The 27,023-nt window shown below is 33.0% G+C and overlaps 3 protein-coding genes across 5 annotated transcripts in view; all 3 read right to left on the bottom strand.

Annotated features, from left to right (window-relative positions):
* LOC109543617 (early endosome antigen 1) overlaps positions 1-3,240 on the bottom strand; it is a 45,629-nt gene extending 42,389 nt beyond the window's left edge. The window contains exon 1 of the mRNA XM_019913424.2: positions 3,026-3,240. Within this exon, the coding sequence (XP_019768983.2) occupies positions 3,026-3,084 (59 nt within the window). The 5' untranslated portion in view covers positions 3,085-3,240. The remainder of the gene's footprint in view (positions 1-3,025) is intronic.
* Positions 3,241-3,515: 275 nt separating this feature from the next.
* Positions 3,516-8,014, bottom strand: LOC109543660 (peptide chain release factor 1-like, mitochondrial). Its single transcript, XM_019913480.2, has 3 exons — positions 7,384-8,014; positions 5,149-5,401; positions 3,516-4,101 (listed from the first exon to the last, which is right to left on the bottom strand). The coding sequence occupies exons 1-3, from the start codon at positions 7,916-7,918 to the stop codon at positions 3,687-3,689; spliced, it is 1,203 nt and encodes a 400-aa protein (XP_019769039.2). The 5' UTR covers positions 7,919-8,014; the 3' UTR covers positions 3,516-3,686.
* Positions 8,015-8,808: 794 nt separating this feature from the next.
* Positions 8,809-27,023, bottom strand: LOC109543643. 3 transcript variants are annotated; one of them, XM_019913460.2, is made up of 20 exons: positions 26,672-27,023; positions 26,484-26,611; positions 25,173-25,313; positions 22,957-22,983; positions 22,481-22,556; positions 22,163-22,420; positions 21,684-21,838; positions 21,240-21,473; positions 20,025-20,072; positions 18,056-18,348; positions 17,046-17,307; positions 16,813-16,983; positions 14,405-14,718; positions 14,014-14,286; positions 12,881-13,200; positions 12,642-12,795; positions 12,373-12,555; positions 11,247-11,507; positions 10,468-10,631; positions 8,809-10,311 (listed from the first exon to the last, which is right to left on the bottom strand). In XM_019913460.2, the coding sequence occupies exons 1-20, from the start codon at positions 26,811-26,813 to the stop codon at positions 8,912-8,914; spliced, it is 5,004 nt and encodes a 1,667-aa protein (XP_019769019.2). In that variant the 5' UTR covers positions 26,814-27,023; the 3' UTR covers positions 8,809-8,911. The 3 variants fall into 3 exon arrangements, with proteins under 3 accessions (XP_019769019.2, XP_019769018.2, XP_048520626.1); XM_019913459.2 differs by having other exon boundaries at positions 22,163-22,556; XM_048664669.1 differs by lacking the exon at positions 22,957-22,983 and having other exon boundaries at positions 22,163-22,556.

The following is a 27,023-nucleotide window of genomic DNA, read 5'->3' as shown; positions in this document are numbered from 1 at the left end:
GTAATGCGATCTGCACTCTTGAAGATTAATATGAATAGTTTTCTTGAAGAAAAAAATAAAAGACATGTTTCTAATATACTTAAGTTCTATACTCAATTCTGGATAAATTTGAATTAAAGTAAATAATTACTGGCTAGAATGGCAGTTAGATATTGCAGTTAACGTTGTTTAAAATGTCGTAAAACAAACATCTCTAGTCCTACTTTGTATCGACCGCCTACCCTCACATCACGTGCGTTTTCAATAGCATCAATAATTCTTGTTCATTTCTTGGAAAAGGCGAATTGGAGAAAACTACCTGCGTTAGATTAGGATGCCCGCTAGGATCATTAAGTTACATTTGGCTAACTAAAGCAACATCGTGATTGCTGGAATGGAAAAGCTGCCGTGGCTCCGGATGTATCTTAGACATGATAAAAATTGATCCATAGAACAGGACTGATCTTAGAACAATGGAAGACCGGAGTCTCCGGCCGCCAAATCTTCCTGCTGACAGAATCTCCGAACTCGATAGAAAACACATAATATTGTAAGATATCTTCAAGATCTTCAAGTATGTAGCAAAGCATTGAAAATTCTATTTAGTTGGAAGGCAATTCCTATCTACTTACATTCCTGTCAATGAATATACGACTATTTTAGATAAAATTCTATCGAATGTGAATAATTCGAATAAGAAAAAATGCTGAATACATTGTTCCAAACGCACGGTACACATACGCATTTATCTACCTACGAGCATTTTTATCTGCTCGAATTTTTAGTTTTCTGTCAGTTATTACATTTTGTTTGTGGCATTACGTTTTGGCTCCTCAGTTTTCTTGTAATTCCTTTAGTTCGGTCATTGGTTAAGTTTTTCTAATTCTCATTTGCGTTTATTCAAAATAATTTTTATCATTTTTCTTATGATTTTAAATATTTTATTAAGTAAGTTAAGGAATTCATTATTTCTACTCTAATAATCTGCTTGGATACTTTTTTTTATTTCTGATTTCGGCTTTTCAGTTTTAGTGTGCATCAGTCTCAGTACTGATGACACTATTATGTTTCTTATTTATTTACTTTCTTCCTTCAAACTTGTTGTCCTAACATAATATAACAATACTAACACAATACCGTCTTTGGACAATATTATTTACATATTTTGTTGTGGTCAACACTATCAAACACTTTTCAGTTTATCGAAATGAATTTTGAGTTTATCGAAATTAATTTTCATCTGTTTCTTCAGCGTTGTTTTTCTGTTGTTTATTTTACATTTCCATCTCTTCTGGATTGGTGTTTATTGGACTTTCTTTGAATCAACTTTGTTTGTTCGTTATATTGATTTGGTATATGATTCTTGCTTTTTGCTTGTTTAAATCGACAGTTTTTTAACTAATTGAACCAATCACGCGACATTTTTCTAGTTGATTTTTTAAAATTGCATAATGGTTTAGGCTTTTTCGTTCTTACTTTCTTGTTTTCAAAATCATTGCGACGATTTTTCTGTCACTAATTTAAATTTTACTTGTTATTCATTATTAAAGCTGTTTTGAAACACTTTTGTCATCGACGAATTTGTTTTCGAACACTTTTCGAATTAAAAGAAATTCAAATTTGTACTCTAATAAACTGCTTCGATTTTCTGTTCGTTGTTTTGTGTTTTCGTGGGCCTTTGTTATGTATTCCTTTCTATTTTGCGGCATTAGCATTGATTTGGAGATTTCGTTTTCAGCTTGCGTTCGTCTCGGTACTAAAGACACTAATTCGTGTCTAAGTTTTGTTCTTTCTTCCCTCAAATTTGTTATTCTACCACTCACAAAACCGTCTTTATCCAATATTATTGACATATTTTTTTATATACATATTCTCATTTATCCCAAGTCATTATCCTATGGTTCTCCACTGTTGTTTCTACTACATTTATGTAGTGTGTAAAACGCTCTTATCGTTGAATTGTACTTTCTTCGAGTCCATTTTGTTTATTTTTCTTGTGGACTTTGTGTAGTATTTTCTGCCTTTTCCGAAAATGTTTTCTTTTACTAGTTCTTCTAGACTGTAATGTATCTTTCCGACTGTAATAAATCAGTGTATTAATTAGCTGTTTGCTATGGACTTATCGATTTCTTGCTTTTTGTCTGTTACTATTGTCAATTTTCAACTGATTAGACGAATGATTCCTCCGATTTCTAGTTCTTTTATTGGTTTTCTAATAGTTTTCAGTTTTTGCTTCTCATTTTTTCAATTCGACTTTTCTTAATATTTCGTACAATTCATTTGAAAGGTCACTATTAAGGGGCTTTCAAATTTTATTGTTGCATATTTCATTCAAACAGCACAAGAGCAAACGTTTGTCTCGTCTCTAAATTACTCCAAACACCAACAAAAATAAGTACGGTTATTAATGAAGACAGTAACTATTAATAGTAATACGTGATTATTCAAGAAATGTTTTTATAAAACAGAGGCTTAATAAGTTTTGTTCTATGATTAAGAAACTGCCAATTTGTTCACTACTTTCACTAGATTACTAAAGTACTTCAGTATTTTGATACTCAAACAGGCTGCTCAGTATTATATTCGGAGACGAAGCTCAAAATATACTTGTCATCATGAATGAGAACGTTGGTTTAATCGCTCAATTAGCAACAAATGTGATAATCACGCAATATATTATATTAGTGGTCGTTGGTTCAAAGCATTAATAGAAGACAATTTGCTGTAATGCAATGCAACAATAGTGTAAGAGGGTTTCGCTTTGCAAAATGTTCCAGCTTCCCATAAAGCAGATACATTCGTTGGTCAAAGATAGGTAATTATTTATTACTTACTATTGTGCTTTGGTTTCTGTTTGTATTATACCCTTTTTTGAGCAACAAAGTCAGTAGATTGCGATTGTAATTCTGTTTTATAGATAAATGTACTTGGGTTAGAACAGGTAGCAATCATTAGCATCGAATTTGCTGTATTCGTTTTCGTGCCAAGCAATACAAATAATAGAAACTGCTTTTCTTAACATGGTACGTAGGTTTTCAATACTTACATGTCGGCCATGGATACAGAATAATCAATCGAGTCCGAGGCAGTATTTTCGTTCTCCATTTCAGACTCACTCGTAGAAAGTCACCTCACTTGATCTTCACGTGTTCAACACAAGTGTTCTAAATAAAACGAGGATAAAACAGTGAAAGTCCTGGATTTCAGAACCGTTTCAACGGACACATTTAAAAGGAAACGGTTTTGTTTCAATTGGTGCTGTCAGCTGACAAGCGGCCGTTACCAAGCATTTGACAACCAAATTATCAACAGAATTGAGTCAGTGTTGTCAACGCGTATATTAATTAGTATACCTATCTTTGTCTTGAAGATTTTTGAATAACTGTTATTTTATTAATTTTTGCATTCTCATTATTCTCTTGAAAGCAGTTTCATATAATAAAAAGTTGCACACTTGAAGTACATTTTTTGACGAAAAAGTGGAAATTATAAAAATACCATATTCACATAAATGTGTAAATAAAAAATAACTAAAAAATGGTTTGCACGTTTTATTTAAGTCTTATATACAATATCACTACAGTAAGTGTAATAAGGGTGAATGTATTCAAGTTAGCCATTTTTTACAAGAATAACCAGGAAAACTATTCGCTTGAATAACACTGCGGATCGGTCTGTTCCTATAAATGTAACTTTCTGAGTATAACTCATTTCAAAAACTTATTTACGATCTCAAGCAAACTACTTATTCTGGCCTGCCGGTCTAGCTGCTCATTCAGTTCTTCCAAATCAGCACCCGTTTCCATAAACATTTTGATATTGTGAAAGTGCACCCCCGACAATCGGTGATCCGTTATTCTATCTTGGTTAAAATTGTACGTGCGTATTTTCTCGTTTCGATTATTCGAACTAACTTGGCTCTTTTTCGTCGATTCCTGTTGAGCTAGTTGTTCTTCCAACTCTCGCTGGTATAACAGTGCTCGTAATTTGGTCAACGCCAATTTTCGATTTTTTATTTGGGATCGGTCTACTTGGCATTCCACCATAATGTTGGTTGGTAAATGAACTATTCTGACTGCTGAATCGGTGGTATTTACATGTTGTCCTCCTGCTCCTGTTGATCTATCGAAAAACAATAAAAATAAATGTTAGTTAAATTCACAGCCTTTTACTGAATCCAAAAATCTTTCTTTTCTTTAAACATTAAATTTTTATGCAAGCTAGTGCAAATCTCGAGGTTCGCTAATCTGAGGCAGCCCAAGGAGCGGTTTCGAGCTTATTCGCTGTCGTCAGCTGGGTTTAGAGAGAAATGATGATTCTCATCAGTATCAAAATCATGGACTCATTTATTTGTGGGTTGTCTATTGCGGATTAAGCAAGGTAGCCTCATATTTCTAAAATCTTAAAAAGCGGTTTAGTTTTTTTGTAAATATCTCAATTTTAAGGCCGATTCATTTTTTAGGTATATTTTCGATGCGCTTTAAGGAGAACTTCGCGTTATATTTACTAGAATGACGTTCTATTTTTATATCACTTTATATACTATACTATTATATAACTTTATATCCCATATACAACTAATATCATAAGATCCCGATAATGTGAAATAAGTCCAACTGGCAGGCTTTACTGCACGTGCATGCCCATTTTTTTTTAAAACTCCTACTAAAACATATTTAACCTTCATGATTCTTGAAAGAAGAACATCATAACGTTAGGTTTAAGAAATTTGAAACTATTAGCGGCAATTTATATCAAAGCGAGCCTTTCGGTGAATGGTTTAGGTATCATTTTTCACATTTGCCTTCTAACTGCCTCATATATTCACTACATATCTGAATAATAAAATTGCATTGTGCACACTTAGTCAGCAGATCACTGTGCTTTGCATTAGTGATCGAATCGCGATATTTTTATTACGTGAATTATGCGAATGGGGGACATTTGAAACGCTGGTGATCGCATTAACGTGCAATACTTATACTTACATGAAAACTAATTTTTAATTTCTTATTAAGATCCTTTAATTTGTACGATTTTTAGTAGTGCCGCTCAAAAAATGTGTTACTTCTAGGATTGTGCACCAATTAAGCATTAAACCACGCGTTTCCACTGATTGCACGTATGTTTTATTACAAATATTTAGCAAATACACAGACAAGATCGTACCTCTTCGTTTCAATCTTCAAGTCTTTTGGATCAATCCGGATATCAATTTCATTAGGCTGAGGTAAAGCAGTTACAGACACTGTACTAGTGTGAATGCGGCTACTCTTTTCGGTAGAAGGGATTCGTTGCACTCTATGCACTCCACCCTCATGTTTGAAAAACTTGTATGCTTTGCTTCCATTTACTAGAATAGAGCCGCGTCGTATTCCTCCGAGGTCGGTGCCCATGTAGTCTACAATGTCGTACTTCCAGCCTGTAAGCAATTAAACACTAAAAACACTAAACACTAAATGATAAGGCATTATTCCCACTGAATCCCGGTTTATAAAAAGACTACGATGTTCGTTATGAAACCTTCAATTTTGAACGTTTATATGAAAAATTTAGCGAACTTGAGTATTTGAGACGTTTTTCGCCGTTGAGAGCATAACATTGCAACAAGGCTTACATGTGGACAGTATGTTTCCATAACTTGTCATAAAGAAAACTTTCTTATTATTAATTTAAAATTTTTTTTAATAACTTTTCAATGGCAATAAATTAAGTAGACATGCTTTATAATGAAAACGTTCAAAATTTTGTCAACAATTCTTCAAAGTATAATATTTCTTGTAGTATTAATAGCAGCATCAAGTTTTGAAATAAACTCTTTTGCGGATGATTTTAAAACTTGGACAAATATCGCAACATTCTATTGAATGTTGCGATATTTGCTTTCATTAAAAAATACTGAATTGTAATAAATATATATTATTCGAACATATTGAATAAACCACTACAATAAAATTAATCTTGCGAATGTTGAAATATTCCAACGTTTTCCAAGACATTTAGAGATGGTGAGAATTTCTTTTAATTTGCTTCTGTAAATGTGAGACTTTTTGAGGATAGTTCTAAAGAAGTGTATATGTAAAATTTCCTAATAAATATGAAATAGTTATGTCATTCGCGGCTATAATTTAAAGATATGCTGATTTGAGTTGAACCTAAGCTTTCAGCTCTTTTGCTGCATATATAAGTGTCCGTTGTACGAGCCACACCACTAGAGTATGGTAAATCATAAGAGGTTCGAGATAGGTTAAACTGGGGCAAAGATGCACAATTTTGAGCTTTTTTAAATGCCGTTTTAAACTTAGAAAATGATGACTAGTTCGATTGAAGAGAACGACATCGAGCGACAAAGAGCCAAATGGCAAATTTAGTTTTTTTTAATATCCTTGGAAGTTACTAGAATTTTACAAGTCTTAAAAGGGCATTTCATATCAAGCTCAAAAATAAGCAACTTTGACTGAAATAAAGATTCAAATGTTGAGGCGCCTTAAACGAACGCCCTATTTAACAAAAATATTCAACTTCTGGCCAAACTTTCTGTATAAATAAAAATTTTCTCGTATTGCCACTATGATTTTCCAAATGTTGAATTTGATATTTCTGAATCTTTTTCGAAATTAGACAATTTTTATCAAAGGTAATCAAGCAAAGCCAGTTCGCAGAACGCTTTCTTTCAGAGATATAATATCGTATACTTAGGCATACTCAAGAAAAAAATACATTTTGACTTCTAATTTTGAAATTGTAAGAATTGCTTACGTCTTTTAAGAAAAAAGAGTTCTCGACGGTTTCTATCAAAAAGGTCCAAATGATTTTTTCACTATTCTAAACGGATTTTGACATATAAATAAGTGAAGATGTTAAAGTGATATTTAAAATTCAAGTCTATCCCTTTTTGGATGAGGTATTTCACTAGAGACCTAAGGGAAATTTGGATTGCATAAAATATTTCAAGTGTTTCCTATAAGCGGCTTTAAATGTTTATGTTTGCTTATCTTTGCCTGTATTCGTTTGGATTTAACAAATTTCCAATTAAAACTTTATTGGTAAAAAACGGTTCCTGAGACAGATAGGTCTCGAGATCGAGACGGACTATGGAAAATATCCTGACGAGTTTTCCGACATGCTCAACTGTTTCAATCCTAAGCATAACGTTTTGAAATTTTCAGATGATAAAAATGATTTCAAATGTGTCATTAAGATGAGTGGGATTTTACAAAAATAGTGAAATTTCGGAGATTCATTTAATGGCAAAGCCCTGGTTCGATTTCAATCATAAACTACTGATGATTATAGCATGAGCCGAACCTTCGGTAATGAAAATAAGCTCAAAATTCATAAAACTATAATAATAAAGGAGTTCGCAATAGTGCACACCCTGTAAATAACTGAATAGATGTGTACCTTTGAGAGATATAAAACTGCAATACATATCGAACATTTCCTGTGCGAATAACATAGCTTCTTGACCGCCTACTCCTGCTTGCACCTCCAATATAATGGTATCAAATGAATCCTCGCGATCCTCTGGCAGTAAGGCATCGATTAATGTTTCCTCCAAGTGATACAGTTTAGTTTCCAGTTCAGTTTCCTCTTCTTTGGCCAATGCAGCTAAATCTTTGTCTGGCGATGCAGCTAATTCTTTTAGATCAACAATATTGGTAATAAGCTCATCTCTCTTCGTGATTATATTTATTACTGGTTGCAGTTCAATACATCGTGGATTCGACATGTAACTATCGACTTTCAGTAATTCCAAATACTCGCTTTGCAGCTTGGCAATGTAATCTTTTACATCGATATTGTAGACTTTTAATTCTCTTTTATTACTCAAGCAGCGAAATAAATATTTTGGAAAAGTCATACATTTTGGGTGGCTTCGTAATACATCTAGGCGTAACACATTGAATAGTCTTGCAGTTCCTTGCATAAATACCATCCTAAATTATTTTTTTGAAGAAAACTATATACATTTGAATCATTATTATGAAGGTGGAAAATATTTGAGGTTGGAGCCATGGCTACTCTCTGACGTGTTAGCTGATCCTCTTCTTTGCAATTTAAGCAATTACGCCAGATGAAAAAGCTCGATCAATTGTGACGTCACATTCAGACCCAATGTAAAAATTTTACGTGATTTAAAAGATTACGGGAAAAAGCCGTTTTTGTGACTGGTAAGAATCTTTCTCCCTATGCCCCAATTAAATTAATACGAAAACCAGAAAATTCAAATTTAATGTCTCAATAAACCCTTTCAGAAATTTCTTGAAGCAATTTTTCAATTTCTTTCACAGTCTAGTATGACCACAGCTTATATATCATATATATAAGCTGTGGTATGACTCCGCCTACTTTAAGGATTCATGTCTGGTAAACTATTAACCGCAGACCCAATGAACCCAAAACACAAGTTTGGTAAGCCATGGCCTTTTGGGAACCCCCTGCATAACAAAAATAACTCTGATGGATGTAATCTGACTCACGTTTAATGCCAACATCGCATTAAAAACTAATAATTTCGAAATAACACATCAGTTAGTAATAGCATTACGTCTTGGTTGCACCACCCTATATACATAGGAACCGATGAAAATGATATAGAAATATGTAATTGCAGCATCAATTTTGTCGACATTATTATCGAGAACTAGTGGCATTTTACCCATTCGCTTGCATCATCAGGAAATATATTTGAAAACTGTTAGATAGTTAAAACAAGAAGAAAAATATGATAGTACCGCACAGATAATATATCGTCATACACGTACTAAGACAATACCGATGCATTTAGTATAACTACATTAAAACGAAAACATTTAAATACACTTATTATTATAAAGCACTATTTTATTTTAAACTTTTCTATTTGCCTGTTACACATCCATTACGTTGCTTTAATCGCAGCTTTAACAATAAAAAAAAATTAAAATTCTCAATCAACCTCCATTGCCGTGACAGGGTCAGCAATAACTGCCGCCAGCTGAACAGTATTATCGGTACCAGATTCTGCAGCAGTCGATATAGTTTTTGATCCCTGAGAATCCTCCACATTAGGTTCAACCTCGGAACTTGGTTCTTCCGGTACCGAAATTCTTTCTACCTCCATTCGAGAATCATCATTCTCTTCGATACGATCACTTTCATCTGCTTGTCGAGTTTGCTCTGATGGCTTTACAATGTCGGATAATGGTTCAATTGCTTCTGTTGTTTTCAGATCATTTTGGCTAGGCAATAAGGAGGTTTCTAAACATTTTTCAATTGCAGTAATACTCTCAATTACGTCCAAAGAGTCAGACTTGTCTTCAATATTTTGCAAAGAATCATCCGTGCCAAGCTTGAGAGCACTAACGTCATCTTCTCTACTATCTGAACATACGAATGGCGTATCGCCTTCCTGATTCACATTTAGTGAATCAGAAACTAATAAACCATCAGTGTTTTTGCTGGTCAATTCAGTATTTTCAGAAGAGTTTTCGCCAAGTGGGACAATGCCGGTGTCATGTAACAAGGAATTATCTACTGTTGCAGATACTTCACTATCGAGCGCATCTTTCGAGTCTTCTTTTGAGTCATTTTCTTCCTTCGAACTTTCAGCCTCGGGAATTGCATTTGCATTCAAAACTTCTGCTTTTTCTGGTGGTGGTAGCTCAACCATTTCGTCCTGATCGGTATCGTTAACTAGGTTTTCCTTTACCAATTCTACCGCAAGATCTTTGCCCGATAAAAGTTCATCTGAATCTGATGGTTTCAGATGATCTTCCGTTTCAGCTACATTAGAAATCAGAGTTCCGGATTTTACGTCGCTCTCATCATTTCCTACATTTTCAGTTGTAACCGAACTATCATTACTATCATCCTCTAAAATAATTGGTTTGTCGATGCAAGTTTTTTCGCTATTTCCACCAACATTAACTACAGCTAAAATATCGTCAACGTTTTCCACTGCCGCTTCTGCAGTAGGTTTATCGCCCGATTTTAACTCAGATGGACCCTCTTCTGCAACACCACTATCGTCTATTAAATCTATAACCTCGGTTTCGGTCTTTTTGGCTGCCTCAATAAGCTGCTTTTTAGATTTTCTGCCTCTAGTGGACTTGACCGAATCCCGTGAAGATTCATCTTCATCTAAAGCAATTATTCCGGCTTCAGTCCTCCTCATTGCTCGCTTAACAGATCTCGGAGCAGAAACTTTTTTATCAGTTTCTTCAGGCTTTCGAACCAATCCAAGAACGTCCAGCATACTATGAGTAACGGACGCGCTTTTCGCATCCGATAGGGAAGGGTAGGCAGATTTTTTCTCACAAGTGGCTAGATGTTTTGCCATTTGATTTCCTGAAAAAATTAATAAATAAGAATAAGCTAGGTTAAGACACATATGTACTACACAAGGGCAGAAAGACCGATTGGGTCGATAGCCTTTTTCTATAGGAAATAAAGATTATTAATAAATATTATAAAATTCTTTTTAATATGCGAGTAGTTTCTTACCATCTAAACTACTGTAGCCACAGATGCAGAACATTTCGTATGGCAATATATCCTGTGAAATTGTCCGTTGCGAGTTTTTGCTACATTTCGCATTATGGTTTTGCATAGCTTTCGAGCAACAAGTTGAATATTGGCAATTTGGATGCTGGCAACTCTCAAACGACCTAAAATAAAGTTAATATAAATAATATTCCTGGGTTTCAGTCATTTTTTTCGATATCACAATTTATCCATTTTTCTTAAAATACGTTTCGGTGTTTTTCCACCATTATCAGTTTGTCTAAAAGAACCAATAGTTTAAAATATTTTTCCATAGACGTACATGAAATATAACAACACCTAAAGCCTGTTTACCCATTACTAGTTACCAAAACAATTTAAAATTACAATACACTAAAACATTCAAAAATTATTAAGACTAAAGGAAAGGAATCAGGACCATCAAATTTGTAAAAAAGAACAGAATTCCACATTTTCTAATTTTAAATTATTATCTTATTTACTCGTGTAGGCTGTTGTTGTTACGCTAGGATTGGGACTGATACATTAGTTTCTTAATGCTTGTCCATTTCAGAACAGAAATAAGAAGTGTTGTTATATTTCATGTATATGTATGGACAAAATATTTTACCTATTGGTTGTTTAACACAAACTGAAGATGGTGGAAAAACACCATGACAATAATGTCATAAGCAAAAACTACCAAAATTCTTCCAAGAAACAGTAGCTATTTCCGAACGTTTCCTATACGAGAGGATAGTGAAAGGTCGGCTACTTACGGAAAATGTTTAGAGCTGTCCATTAAATCATCACATTCCTTGCACTTCAAGCCCTTTGAGACGTTACAAATTAAGGTGCCAAAATTTATACCCTCTCCGTCACAAGGGTACTTGTCCATTTTCGACTTTGGAACCATTACTCCATTTCGAGGCGCCACCCATGGGACTAAGCCACTCTTCCCGCGTTGGGACGCATGCATATTGTACTGATGTTCTTTCAAAACCTCTTTCTGCACGAACCACAAGTTGCATTTTCCACATCTGAAACAAATTAGAATGTTTAATGATTATAGTATTTAATAAATGAATGTCAATGGGAAAAGCAGTAATAGCAAATTAGTTATCTAAGAACAAGTACAATGATTATGATATTAATAATAATCATCTAATTTTCAACGATTGTTGTAGAAATCCATGATTGTAGAAAATGCTGCAAAAAGAAAGTCTTTTTGGAATAACATAAGTAAGCGTTGAAGTTTGATAAGTGGTTTTTTTAACAATCATTTTAATTGAAAAAGCAAAACAGTTCAGTGTCAAAGAACAAGTCAAAGAATATATTTAAGGGATACTTTTCCACGAAATGAGTATTTTTTTCTGATGCAAGGAAGTGTTTGAAGAAGATTTATATTATGAATGAATTAAATTAATAATTAGTGGAATAAAGTTTGTAATTTCTCCATTAAAAAATGTTTAACGGGACCACTAAAAGCACAAAGTAAAGCACAATTCCCAAGGACCAGAACCAATCAATGATCATGATCTAAGAGAATGATGAGATGAGATGTTCACGTGGGTATCACTAGTGCGATATTGACCAATAATAATTAGATTGTTTCTTGCCATTGAGTATTGGCTTTTATTCTGTATTTTCAATGACCCTCATAAACGATCTCGTAACTCTCAAAGGGGGTTTGGTCACATTTTTTTAATGAAGAAATTACACACTTTGTTAAACTAATTGTTAATTCATTTGATCCAGTGTGTAGACATAATTTCTTATAAGATTTATATTTCATTTAGAAAATCATAGAACTGTAAGAAGGTTTCCATACTTTTGGCTATAAATACTGCTGTTAAAGTTGGACAGCTTAATTTCGAGGCAAGTTGTAACAATCGAAAGTCTTACCTTCTAGCAAATTGTTTTTTCTGATGTTTCTGCAAGTGCTGTATGAAGTAGTGCATATTTTGGCCAATATTCCTCGACGAAGAAAATACCGTTGTTGATTTCAAACAGAACGGACACTGAATAGTGGGCCCATTGTCATGCTGTTTGTGAAAATGATCAATTGCTTGTTTGTGGTTTGAACATCTGAAATACAATTACTGTCCTGTACAAAATGCTATTTAGAACCTGTCAACGAAAGGAAATGTTAAACATAAAATAACTTTATTTACCTGTAACCACATGTTCCACATTGATATGGTAACTCGGATGGGCAATGCTCTTTAGACATGTGCTTTCCTAAGACGAATGGATTCATGTATTGCGTTTCGCAAATCAAACAAATGAAACCATTATCATGTTTCGTATCGGATGGATGAGACGTGGCTAGAAAAAACAGTAAATTAATATGCACACATTTAATTATTTGACAAAAACAATAAAAACAAGCTCCGTAAACCCCTGAACTTACCTATGTGCTTCAGTAAATCATTGGCGGTAGACAAACTAGTCAAACAGTATCTGCACATTTGGCCGTCCTTAGAAACATTATGAGCATGCTTGAACAAATGATTCATCAAAATGATATTGTTGTTGAAAACTTCTTTGCAGAATGGACACTTCATGTTCAGAGTAACGTTTGTTTTCGGGGGATAATTATCGATTGTGCCGTAGTAATAATTTTCCAATGGGATCATCTGTTCAGGGACGTCTGGAGAAGTCGATTTAGGCGGCCTATTTAACTCAAGACTGGTCGTTGAAGTCGGCTTGGATGGCTGTTCCGGATCTTTTCTAATAATAATAATATTAAAAGTGCAATTATCTGTTTACACAGTGTTAAGAAATTCACTAACGTAAGTACAGCGCGATTCAAAGTTGGCATAATTTCTTTTAAGTGGTAATAAATAGTTCCATCTTTAAAATACAGACTTTTGGATGTGCCGTCTGCAATCTGAGCTCAGCTGATGAGAAGTGCTAGGTTTGAAACCCGTTCTGAGAAGGCTGATATAGTCAAAAACATGCACTTGCGCTATTTAAACTGATGTGATGTGAAATTGAGCAGTTTTTTGGTAAATTGGACACTTTGCTGATGAAACGAATGTTATGGATGTAATATTGCACAGCTCATGAAAATGGCAAACTTATTCAGTAAAATTATCTCGATTTTTATTGGCGTTTCTGACCTCACTTGTTGCTTTTTTTGACACGTATAAAAAGTATGAAAGTAGTATTAATGAACAGAACGTCATTTGCATGTGCAATCAAATTCGCAGTGCATTTTTGAAATTATTATTTATTTGTACTACTTTTTCTGTACTTCCTAAAACACCCTGGAGAAACGACGCCAATTTTGTATCGCCCTGTACAGCAAGATTTAAAAATAATATTTAGCTTTTAGAAATCTAGAATTTCCATATATAAATTTAGAATGATTAAATAGAAATTTGGAAAACTTTTATTTGGCAATACATGCAAGTTTCTGGTTTGGTATATCGTCAAAAAGTGTGGCAAAGTAAAAAAGCAGACACACTACGTTGTACATTCTCTAAAAAAACTCGAGAACTTTTGCACAGAAAGTCAATAGTTTCAGTTGTTCACCCTCACCTTTTTCGCTTTTTTGTTAAATTTTCTGTAGGTTTTGCGGGCACAGCGACTGCAGCAGGAGATGGTGCCATTACATGAGCACCAACAACGGGAACCACCCATTGTCTAAAAGGATTTACAGCTACCTTATGCAATCGGACGACAAGGCTTTGAGATGATTCAAAGCGAGTTTGTTCCGCAAGATGTGTTATTAAATTATCGAAAGCCTGCATTGAGGTAGTTCCAAACCACTCACGCCATACTAATTCATCCAGAAATTGTTGGATAATTTGCCTAAAAAGTTGAAAGTCATTAGGAACTTTTTTTTTATCACCACCAGACAAAAAACTGGTAAAACATATTTTCTTCAGTTAGTACTTGAATGAATAAATTCAGTACAAAAAATGTATACCTTGAAAGCAACGAAAGGGTGTTTTGGAACATTCTCGGCACAATCCTTCGTAGATAATCCATTATTGATTTATTGGAATTAACACAATCATTCACAGCGGGTTGCATCACAGTTGCAAAGCCCATCTGCAGTAGAGTTCCCTTGTCCACAGTCAAATCGGTTATAATAACACTACTGGGATGGACCCAGTGTTCTAAAGGCTCCAAGATTTTTGCAAAACGTTTCTTATAGTTCCTTTCTCCATCGGCCAACGGTTCAATCGCTCTTAGTCTGATCAGTTTTGTGTTGCATTCCAATATACCTAACACTTCAACCTGAAAGAATACGTACTCATAAAAATAGCAATCACTCAACTATTTTCCGTTATTATATATCGTAGCGTATCTCGTCTTTATGATATCCATATACAGGGTGTCCCATTAGCAGGAAATAGCTTCAATACTACACCGTTAGACATTAACAAAAATAAAAATATCCTGCTTTCTTAATTTTGATACATGCATGTGCTAAAATTTTCAAGTATACAGGGTGTTTTATGAAACCGCCACCCGAGTTAACTTTGGTTTATTCAATGGTACAACCAAATCTTCAATCAAGCCCTCTTTGTCGATCGTTTTCTGTTCCTATGGTTGACTGGCAATTTTTTTCTTGCAAAAAGTGATATTTGCAAAGGGTGTATTAAAAATTAATTTCTTAGAAACGGTAAAAGAAAGTAACCAGCTTTGTTCGTCGGTTTTTAGATAAAGATTATTTTTTTCTTACTTTAAAGTATCATTAAGTGTTCCGATGTATTTTCTAAAAATTATCAAAATAGTTCGAATATTTCAAATGACTAAAACTATTTTTTGTATGAAAACCATAATATTTATTTAGTTAGTCACGAAATTTAAATTCTCTACTGAAGAATTAGTGGGCGTGCGTTTTAGGGGGGGAAAAAGCGAGATAAATTCAGTACTAACTTTGCCAATTTACGCACAAAAGCCCCCAGCAAGAAAACCAGCCGTATTATAAAAGTACTATAAAGATTTGAATCGACAGGCAAGTGAATTATAAAAAGCGAGAAGCCAAATAAATTTGATTAATAAAAATGTGGTTTTCTTTCAGGAAGAAGTAGTTTTGGTCAATTTTTGATAGGTTGTAGAACATACATCTGAGCAGCTAACGAAACTAAGAATGAAACAAGAAAAATAAGCCCAGTTTTTACTCTGAAAGCCAAAAAAAGAAGGCGTTTGCTACATCTTACTGTATCTGAGAAATGTATTTTTTAAATGCTCATACCAAGAGCCTATTGAAAAAATAATTGCCTGCCACTAATACGAATAAATGGTAGACTATCGGGATCAAATTAAGTAAGCAAAAAAGCACACTTCTTGATCCAAAAGAGGTTACCGCTTCTCGAAAATTCATTTTTAAAACGTCCATTAAAATGAATACTTTTCGCAACAAAAATGAAATACCGGCCAAAGATATAACTAAACGGTCGACTATGGGGTACCAAATGAAGCAAGCAAAAGGAACCCCATTTCTTCCTCAGGATTGAACAGCCGGCTAAAGAAACAGGTTGCATACATATTTTCAAAATATCTTTCGCAAATCTCATTCAAATTAAAATTTCCGGTAAACGATAGAAGCAAATGATCGACAATGAGGTTTGCTAAAAAGCAATTTTCATGCATAATTCACAAATAAAGATAAAATTTCAGTCTACAAAAAAAACGTAAAGTTGACGTCGGTAGCACTTTTATGAGACACACGGTACTTTTATTTGTTTCCTACTTCTAACTGTCTAAGTTTACGTAAGGAAGCTATTTCTTACGAGTAGGACACCCTGTATAATCTGCGGGACTGCCTTTTTAAAGACGATTTTCATGTATGCGACGCTCTCTTCAACGTGGCAGAAAGTTAATAGATTCCAATTTCTCCTCCTAAAAATGTATATACGAAATTTTGTTCAAATAACATTACGAACAAAATCTTCTTTACTTAAAAACCGTCTTTTCTGGATTAAACACATTTGGTTAAATTATAGTGTTTTTGCCTTTGAAACTTTGAACATTTTACAGATGGATAGTTAGATTTAAATTTAGATTAGATTCAAATTGAAATTTAGTTCATTCAAAAGGCTCTTGAATTTCCAAGGAACTCCAATCTAAAATCATTGCCACGAGCAGCAAATGTCCAGATTATTTATAGACAAACATTATTTTCGTGTTCAATTCTCAAGCACAATCAATGAAATTGGGAGAAAAAATTGCCTTTAACCATTTCTCGAGTTAAAAATCTGGCTCGAAGGAATAATCTCCTGTTCAACCTTGCTAAGAGTAAAGGAGTAGCCAGTGCTCCAAACCTTTAAGAATTTTCCGCATTTTTCGACACAAAGCAATTAAATATGTAACCACTACTCTTACCTTTACTTGCCGTGAGTTTCCATCTTGGGAAGTAGTCCCAAGAGAGATAACACCTACTTCTACTTTGACTTGTGGACCTCCCAATTTCCGAATGTGAGTTTGCAAACCGAGAGTGCACACCGATCGAAGCCATGTATACATTCCTTTGACATAGAGATTGTCTACTCTTACCTAAAATCAATTGTTGCATTTGCAACTAATTAAAGTTAAACATAAAAAAAAGCAACGCCTACCCATTGAGTTACATTCTGAATATTAGTTTGGCAAGCCCAATGGTAAATAATTTTTAAAATCACTAGAGGTGGATGTTGCGATCCTTCGAATATCGAGCCACTAAACACTGAAATAAATCTCTGAGGGCAACATTCAGAAATCCAGACATATCCACCGGAATAGGGAAATTTAGTTACGTCGCTGTACATGCCTAATTTTAATTGTGATGTAGAATGCACAGTGCATGTCTGTTCGGATCTTATCAATCCTTGCTGAATTAGCCTGGAAAGCACAACAGAGTAGAACATTATTTCATAACTCACACATCAGTAAGTCAATAAAATCATCAGTAGTAATAAAGAAAAGTTAAAATGAAAAGATCAGTTTTGAAAGTGACTTCAAGTTCTTCAGTCATTCACAGTTAACGCTGGATGGATAGAGAATTATAAAACGACTTCTTCGGGTTCCTATCAACGTGTTCAGCCCGTTACTTGCTTGATTTGTGAACATTCTGCGATTTATTTAAAAGCTTCACAAAATAAACATTTACTGTCGTTTGAGAAAATCGAGAAAAAAATCGTTATCTGTTTAGGGAAAAACGTCGAAATGCAAAGTTGAAAGTGATATTCGTGTTAAATTTCTCATCATCTTTAAATAGAATGCATTTCTTTTTTGAGCGCGTAATTCTGACACAATTAGTTAATTTTGTAACTTTAAATTTGATAGAACAATAAAAAACCTTTCGCTTTTATTAAGCGCGCGCTCCAAAATTTAATAATAATTTTTCTAACGATGACCTTAGACTTAATCAAAATGGGTTTTGAACTAAATAACTGATTATATAAATACCAAAAATATTTGCTGTTTAATAACTTGAGTTAATCTGTATAATTATTATAAAAACTGAGACCCGACTAAGTGTCTTGTCTCTAACACATGAATTTAAAGCTTTCCGAAAACTGGATTTCAATAATCACTTGTGCTGTAACTTAACATATCCTGTAGTGTGGAATCAAAGGCATATACTTACCATTCTGTAAATTTTGATGGCAGATACAACAAAACGCTCTTAACTTTAGCATCTAACTTTGATCGGTCTGAATTTACATCGGATACTCGTAAGTGGGGTCGAGCAACGACTACTAAAGATGGAAACGTTTTCCCTTGGAGTTTGTTAAATGATATCTCTCGACTATCGGGCAATGGTCGACCATCGTCAGCAGTAAGATCTACAATTGCTTTCGACTTCACATTCAATCCTGTAGTCAAACCGCCTTCAACATTGCATTCGGATGGTCTGTTGTTTGGAGCATTTGCGCCAGGCTGGAAATACATAACACGATAAATACATTAAACAATTGTAAAAAAATACACCAATCAACGAATGAAAACTTACAAAAAAACATCTTTAAACATGGAGAGATTAGAGATAGTTATAAAAACGTTAGACGAATGATTTTTATCGATAATATTCAATGGAGGCTTTAAAGCATTTAAACAATAATTCCAATTATAAAATGTTTGGCACACTAAGCTTAAACTGGGCGACAAAAAATGTACACTTGTCATTTAATATTTTTTTAACTTTATGGCAATAAAAATGGCCAAGTTTGCAAAATATAAATTAAAAATCGAAATTACATTTCACCTCTTTTAAGTACACCCTTTAAAAACATAAAATTGTGGACCTTTTCCAAAATTGCCTGTATGGCCTCAAAGAAGTAAATAAAAAAATGTGATTATTTCAGTTCGAACGTGAAAATTCCTTCCAAGGTTCATTATTTATCTACTATACAGTGTGTTCGTATGCATATTTTCTTATTAGTATTAGAGAAAAATATTTTAATCACCTATTAAAACCTCAGATACCATGTACAGAGTAGTAAAGTCATATAAGAGCAAGAATTGTATAGACATTTTCAGGTTGAGACTCACAGATTTGTGAGTTTAACATCTTCAATATCTTTCCACCGTTTCGCTTTACATACCTGTAAAACTTCGGTGTTCCTCAACTCTTTCCATAACATTGCAGATGCCAATTCTATTAATGAACTAAAACGTTAACTTAATACATAATTTTTACAATTAGTTTGGTTTTCAATTATTAAAAGTTTAGTTTAATAACAAAACTTTTGTTATTTCCTGGGGTAACAGAGCAAAACAGAAAAATAACAAATCCTGTCGACAATCCAAGATTAATAAATTTATCTAGAAGGTTTTGTGTTTTTATTCGAATTGTATATATGGAAAACAACGATTTTCATTATTATGGAGCATTGAAATTGTTGCAGTGTTGCAGAAATTGCACTGAGCATTTTTGCAAATGCTGCGGATTAAAGAGAAAAAAAACACGTTTTCAAGTTTCTTTCATAAGTATCAATCAAGGAAAGTTTTATTCTATGTTTTAGCTACTCTGTACACGATATTACGTTTTAAAAAAATTTTGAGAGTGTAAGTGAATATTATTCAATAGCTTATTTTATGACCAAAAATTAATATAAACGTTTCGCTTCCGACCTATAAACTCTTAAGTTCCAAATTAATTATATATTTTTTATAACTGATACCTTTGTTTATATACTTAGCTTAATTTAAGATGATAAATGATGCTGTAATTATTTATTTAAAGTAAATTTCTTTATTTTTGTAATACTGATAGTGTCGAGTTGAACTAAAGATCTTAAAATTTTATCTCATCTGTATGTAGAACAGAAATACATCTTTTGAGCTCGTAAATATCCGTCATTAAATTAGCTAACGAATTACTTTTTGCGTAAATGTACCTGCTACTTACTGTATGAAAGGTATAAGAATTAGGCAACACCTTGCATATCTATAAAAAGGGCTAGTATTATGCTTTTTGGACGCTGCCCCAATATTTATGAAGGTTTCAGAATGTAATTTACTATTACGGACATGTAAATACTGATCTGACGAGGAAAAATGAGACGAAAAAAAAAGCAAATAACTGATTCGAAAATTTCGAAGAATTTACTAACCCTTGATCTGGTGACTGGAGGGGTAGGCGCTATTGCTGGTTGATGATCCTGAAAATAAAATGTACTTTAGAGAACGTTGCATTTACACAATTAAAGTGCAAATCTAGATCAAAATGGCACGTTTTGCATAAAGGCAAAGTTCTACATATGTAATCGAGTGTTTTCACTGATTCCCAATTTTTACTTTTCACACTGACTGAAAATTCCATTATTCTAACACCACATTTCTTCAAATTGATCTTGGCATTCTTTTGATTGATATAGATTAATGTAATATTTTAATGGGCTTGACTGGGGATGCCTATACTTTGATTGATATTTTAAATTCTATTAAAAAAGCAAAGAGCGAATTGTTCAATATTCAAATTGATCAGATGACGAAAAAGACAATAGAGTTAGTGCTTAGTTTGAAAGTTTATAATTTATGCAATAAAACACAACACGTTTCTGTTATAAAATATATATTACGTTTTATAACACATAGTTCAATTAATAGTGTTGAATTGTTCAGTGCAATTTCCAGAAACGGTGATTAAGATATAGAAATACATCGAAAATTTAAAAAACTGCACTACTCCATTGTACAATTATATTTTTAACAAAAACAATGTGTAGTCAAAATCACGTTGATACATATAATTTAACTATATGAGTTCTCTCGACAATACTATTAACAAAAATAAATTTTCATTATTAAAGCAATTGTATTAAGTTTTATTGTTATATGGCATATTCCTAATTACGCCGTCTGCCTTGTGTCTCTGAGCAAATTGAGTACATGCGACTGTCCTGAATTGTCTGCCAGTCACAACACCTATTGAATTATACACTGTTGTAAATATCAATACTTCAGTATAATCGATTTGTGACTTTTTCGCATTTGTAGCTATAATAATCAAAACCTTGATGTTATAGTAGTTTATTGTTTAAAATGCAGTTAGATTGAGAGCAGGTAGTGTATTGTAGCAGTAGTAAACAAGCTTATTAGCAGCAGTATTTTCTTCGATTGCATTCCGTTCATTTCTATTTGAACTCACTCCGGAATCAATTGCTGAATATTATTGCATTATCGAATAAGAAAAAGTCTTACTTGAGTCAATTATTCAAAAAATGCGTTAGATTGGATCAATCATGTTTTTTTTGCATTTAATATAGTATGATATCGACTTGTAAACACGGCGTTAAGTCGATTCAAAACATTTTAATTCTACTCACATTTCCTCTGGACCTGGTTGCTGGTGGGGCTTGCACAGGGGACTGAGAAGCGATTCGCTTATTGGTGGATTTTGTGATTAGAACAGATCTACTGCCCACAGGCGTCAGTGGTGGCGGAGTAGTTACTGTTGTACTTACGACAGACGTTTGTTTTTTCGTCCTGGTTAATCGGTTTCGGTTTGCGATTGTCTGGCTTCCAGGTGTAACAACGGGGGTTTGAAGATTTGTAGTCACCTGAAAAAAAAACGCTCAATGTATCAGTCAATATAAGAAAAACCGCATTAATTAACTACCAAATCTTTGTTTTTGCAGTAAGAATCGATTTTATAAATCCATGTCCGACTATCAAAACTATATGAAAACTTAAAATTATGCGTACTATACAAACATAAAAAAATCTACGATTTTCACATTATACTTCTGATAATGTTTGTTTTGTCTTACCTGAATTTTTGAAGGTTTTGGGGACGTTTGATTATTAGAAGCGACAGAGCCTACAATTAAACCAATACGGGGATCCACCACGAGTTGGTATGGTTGTGAATTTGCCACAGTGCTATTCAAAACAATCGGAGGTTTATTCTGAGATGTTTGAACAGCTGAAAGCAAAGTTAATATTTATAATAAACAAATTAATAATCAAATTCGAGACATCGAAGTTCCACTGACTGCCCCTTCATGAAATCGATTTTATTTAATGTACATGTCGCTTTGATCAGAAAGAAACCAAGAAAGTTGGGACAGTTTAAATGAAAGTATCGATAAACACCCAATTGAAACGTTTAAGACAGATGAAAGAACTATTTTATAATTACGCTCAATAATAATGAAGCAGGCGCAAATTGACTTTCCCAGAAAAATATATAAATTAAAAATTTCTTTCAAAGTGATAAATATTTATGGCAAACAAAAGCACTTTTTACCTTGAATAGTTTTCTGAACATGTTCCGCCACTTCAATAACAGTAGTAAGATCTCCTGTATAAATCACTTCACCGTCACATCCTTTAATAAGCTCATCTAATTTCTCTTGTAAAGCCTTATTTTCCTCCTCCAGCTTCTGGTTGCGCTCCTTCTGACACGGTTCCAGTTCCTCTACCCAACACTCCAGCTCCAGATTATTTTCGACATCATGATTGGTGATGCTTGGCGTTATGCTTTTCAATACCAACACTTCGCGATCTAAAAGTGATTCGCAATTGATCAAAGTGTTGGGTGGGGTTGCTTTGGGTGTACCATTACCATCTGATGATTTTCGATGGCTTAGTTTGTATTTCTTTTTTGGAGGAGGAACGACAGCGGGAACTGGCACTGGTTCCTATGAATAAAAACATTTGATCAGCACATAAAAACTCTCAAAAATGTTCAGTAAAATTTTGTTTTAGTATTGCATAATTTGTCAGATTACTAAAAAAATACTAACTAATCGCAAGCACGATGTTTCTATTAAGTAATTGTGAACAGTTAGAGGTGGCAACAGTTTCGGTAGCATTTTAATCCTGATATATTTAGTTCTTTTACTTTCAAATGACGTAAATGAAGCGACATTGCCTTAATGGAAAAGCTAATTTTCTTTACGTATTCTAAAACAGTTGTCTGCTTCATATGTGAGAAATAACTTATATGGCAAAACGTAGTTAGCTTGTGACTTTAACATATAACAACTTAAATCATTAACATTAACTAAGCATATTAATTAAAAAAATCGAATTAATTACCTCTTTCACTTCTCCTTTGTAGACGTACTAAAACAAATTATATAATGAGTAAATTAAGTTAACTAAAAGTTTCATTTTTTTCAAGTTAACCAAAATATGAATCGTACTGAGTTATATTACTAAATTGATCATTCGGTAAATAAGATTGTTTCAAACTTGTCAGATTAGCAAAACAATTATCGTGAATTAACCATAATTCCGAGTGTTTCAAAAAGTTGAGTTCAGCTGCATAATAAAAAACTCACTTTCGTCAAGAAAATAGTGACCTTATAGTAAAATAATTGTGTGTGCTATTTGCATCTTATCAGAACTTCTTCCTACTTGCACTTTTCAAAGCATAGCGACAGAAATATCAGTCTTATAAATAATCTTTACAGCATATAGTTAAAATAGAAGAAAAATATAAATACACAATATTCCAATAATTAGGCTAAAGTGTGTTTCGTTGTAAATTGTAATTGAATAAAAAAAACATATTATTTTTTTAAAGATAGTATAATAAGAAATATTAGATTCACGTAAATATTATCGAGACAAAAACCTTGAATTTCAAAGAAATTGTCATAAGCATTAACCATAATCTCATTTCATACATAAAGCTAAAAAAACTTTAACAACTGCAAAGCGTTTATTATTCAGAAATGGTTTCGGTTAACATTTTGTAGATAAATGTTTAGGATTGTTGAAAAAAATATCAATTTTTTCTCAAGATAGTGAATTGACCACTGATTAATTAAGGTACTTTATTCCTGCTTGAATTAACTAATTTAAATATGGGGAAGCTTTTTTTCACGATAAACCACCTATTTTAGATCATTCAATGTGTTAACTAAGGGATGCGCGTAACGGCTATATTTTGTTAGCGCGCTATATGCTAAACGCTATTTTCATATGGCGTGTTATTTTTATGTAGCTTTAAAATATAAATATCAAATAAGTTATATTTCTTAACATTATAAATTTAACAACAAGCAACAGCTTACTTTAATAGGCAAACGTGAACCAAATCAACTGACGGTTCTCTCTTCATCTACATACATACAATTAAATATTTTGTGCGTTTTTTAAATGTTTTAAAAGAAGAGAAACAAGCAACATTATCGCGATTTCTGAGTTAGAATATATTCACAAAATTCCAAGTTAATTAAAATCGAATTATATTTGGAAACATTATTTAATAAGTTTACTAAATAAGTACTCGAATGTTCGCAAATTATTGACTATTAGTATATATTAAACGGTTCGTTGGGCGTTCTCATATCTCATGTAGCGAATGGATGTGCGTTTTCAACTTAAAAACGTCAGACAATCATAAAAATAAATAATATAACGATTTTAGTCTAACAAAATACGACGATTACTGACTTTACGATTAAGTAAGTAAACTTTGTTTAGTAGTATAACTCAATATCAAGAAAAAACAAAATAGATATTATTTATGCAAAGACGATAATTTTTGTCATTTGCAAGAGATTTAGATTCTTTCGAAAGGAAAAGTCCAAAGCGGAAAACTTTTTTGGAAATACTCGTCTTTAAAATATTTTACGATCATTATGTATGAATATCCTGTATGCTGTGAGGTTCAGCAATTCAGCAAGTAAAATTGGGTTCAGCAAACACGGTCTAGTTCAACTTGTCTCAAAACATTGTCGAGAAGCTTGTTTAATAGAATTTAAAAATTTTAATTATAATTTAAATAAAATCTAAAAGAAATGTGACTCGAAAATCAGTTGAAGTGAAACATACAATTGTAAGTTTAAAAAGACCTTTAAACTGTGAAATAATTCGACGCCTTTTTTGATTCGCTTAAGTTTTGAGCGGTTTTCAAACTTTGGTAGTTATATTGATATAAAATAAATATATTCTCAAATTTTAATTTATTACGTGTGGATACTTTAAAATAATTAAGATTAAGACATGAATGGAAAAACTGAGGGAACTATACCTACAACATAACAAAGAGTTATACGTTTAATGTTTTCTGAAGATAATGTGACTGATTATCGGTCTATACTTATGCAAACTCTCATATTTTTGTGTAAATATAATGCACCTTACAAAAAAATTTGTCAAAAAAACTATTAAAAATATATACTTCCTGTACTTCACGTTAATAGATTTATTTTGATACAAACATGCGAATAAAACTTTCTAATATCCGCTGTATATTTAAAGCGCCAAAAAACCTAATGTTAACAGAAAAAAAGTACACTTACGTCGTCATCTGGAATTTCGACGGCATCATCTTCATCTTCTAATAATATTTGCATTTGTTTGAGAGCTTCTTTGCTCGCGGCTCTTCTCGACTGATGTCTAGGCCTAACTGTCCCAACATCTTTTTCCTTTTTCACAGGATTCTGCAATAAAATTACGAACTTACGTTGACAAAAATCAATATTTTTACGTTTCGAAACTTTCAAATTGCGCACATGTGCGTAAAAGTCCGTCCGTAGAAGCAAAACAATTGAACAGTACAGAAAAGTACTTCTTTGTGATCATCGCTACTGATCGAAAAATGATAGTTTTTCATTTGATTTTGATGATATTCATTCACATAAAAACGAGGTTTATAAAACAGACCCAAAAAAATGTATGTGATGTCGCCATTAAAATCAACACACCTTAACCGACAGCTACTTTTTTCTGTGATTTATAATTAATAAATCATATAGTTTTATTTCTGATCATCTTCAACATGTTCTTTATTTTTTATTTTGCGAGCATACTTTCTCTTTCTCCAACTTTTGGATAATGTTTTATACCGATTAATGTGTTTCATTTACAGGTTTTCGCACTTTGCTTTGCAAGCACTCTCATTGCTTTTTCCTGTTTGCATAACTTATATTTCAATTTTCCCCAATTCAAAGAAAATCTGCTCAAGGTTTCTTTAAGTAGATACTACATAAACAAGTTGCTTCACGATTTAAATGCAAACTTCTATAGTATTTCAGGTCACATTTTATTAATAAACGCTCTACATAAATGAGCTACTTTTGCATAATGATTTAATAAAAATGAATGCTCTTAATGTTTAATAATTATGCTAAATATTAATACCGTAAAATATTACAATATAAGTATTTATATTACAATTTAAATATAATACATTCGCTCTTATTAAGTGAGTTGGGATGCTCTACGCACTCTGGCAATAAGACAAAAGCCAAACTGTGTTCAGGCTGATATGGGAAAAACTAAGCAAATTATTCAACAAATTGGCTGTCTGATAATTCAAGAAAAAGTGATAGGTATTTCGAATGTTGCTTGTTCATGGCAGAGGCGAGCACACGTTTTGAGCAAATTTTACGATTACAAGACCCTTGCCTATTGACCAAACATATTTATACCTATTTCGGTTTATGTATATTAAATGTTTGTAGTGAGGAAAAAAAGCGCTGAATAGTTGCCGAATTTGAATTAGCTTTACAATCCATCAAGGGGGGTCTTGTTCATTTCCATGTGCTATTTTATTTGCTTTACAACATAAGACTTGGCTTTGACATTATTAGCTCACTTATTGTACTTACATTAAAAATCGTTGGAACCGCATCTAACTTGAGCACTTCTTTCCCATTCTTGTTAATCATAAAACAGTTGTCTTCAAAATGCTCACTGCACATTCGCTGTGTAGTAGAATCATCGAAAGTAAATTCGGCTATAAGAAGTATTTAGTAAACAATAAAAAAGTTAAAAGAAAAATGGCAAAAAAACTTACGAAACGACGCTTGAGTGGCCCGAACCCATCGCCGACGTGTTTTGTCTTTTGTAGGAAACTTTTGATATGTAACACCCAAACTGGCCGTCTTTTCCGACGAATTTCGACAATGCGGTACCACGCAACAAGCTTTTTTTGGCATTTTTAGCAACTTTAACTTGCTATATTAAAATTGCGGTTCAAATTTTTGGGTTTCGCACTAAATTTGCTCAAAAGTCTGACAATGATTATTTACCATAGAGGCCATTTTGTAAACAAAATGCATAAAATGTGACATATGTCAAGCGAATGCCATTTTAGATTTGACACCATAGATGAAGACAAGTTTGACACTGAAATTCAAAATTCAACT

This window comes from Dendroctonus ponderosae, unplaced genomic scaffold (genome assembly GCF_020466585.1).
Source record: "Dendroctonus ponderosae isolate FM_Combo_2020 unplaced genomic scaffold, Dpon_F_20191213v2 Dpon_F_20191213_3, whole genome shotgun sequence".
Taxonomy (NCBI): Eukaryota; Metazoa; Arthropoda; class Insecta; order Coleoptera; family Curculionidae; genus Dendroctonus; species Dendroctonus ponderosae.
The sequence above is the reverse complement of the archived record's forward strand: the minus strand, read 5'-3'. Positions and strand labels throughout refer to the sequence as shown.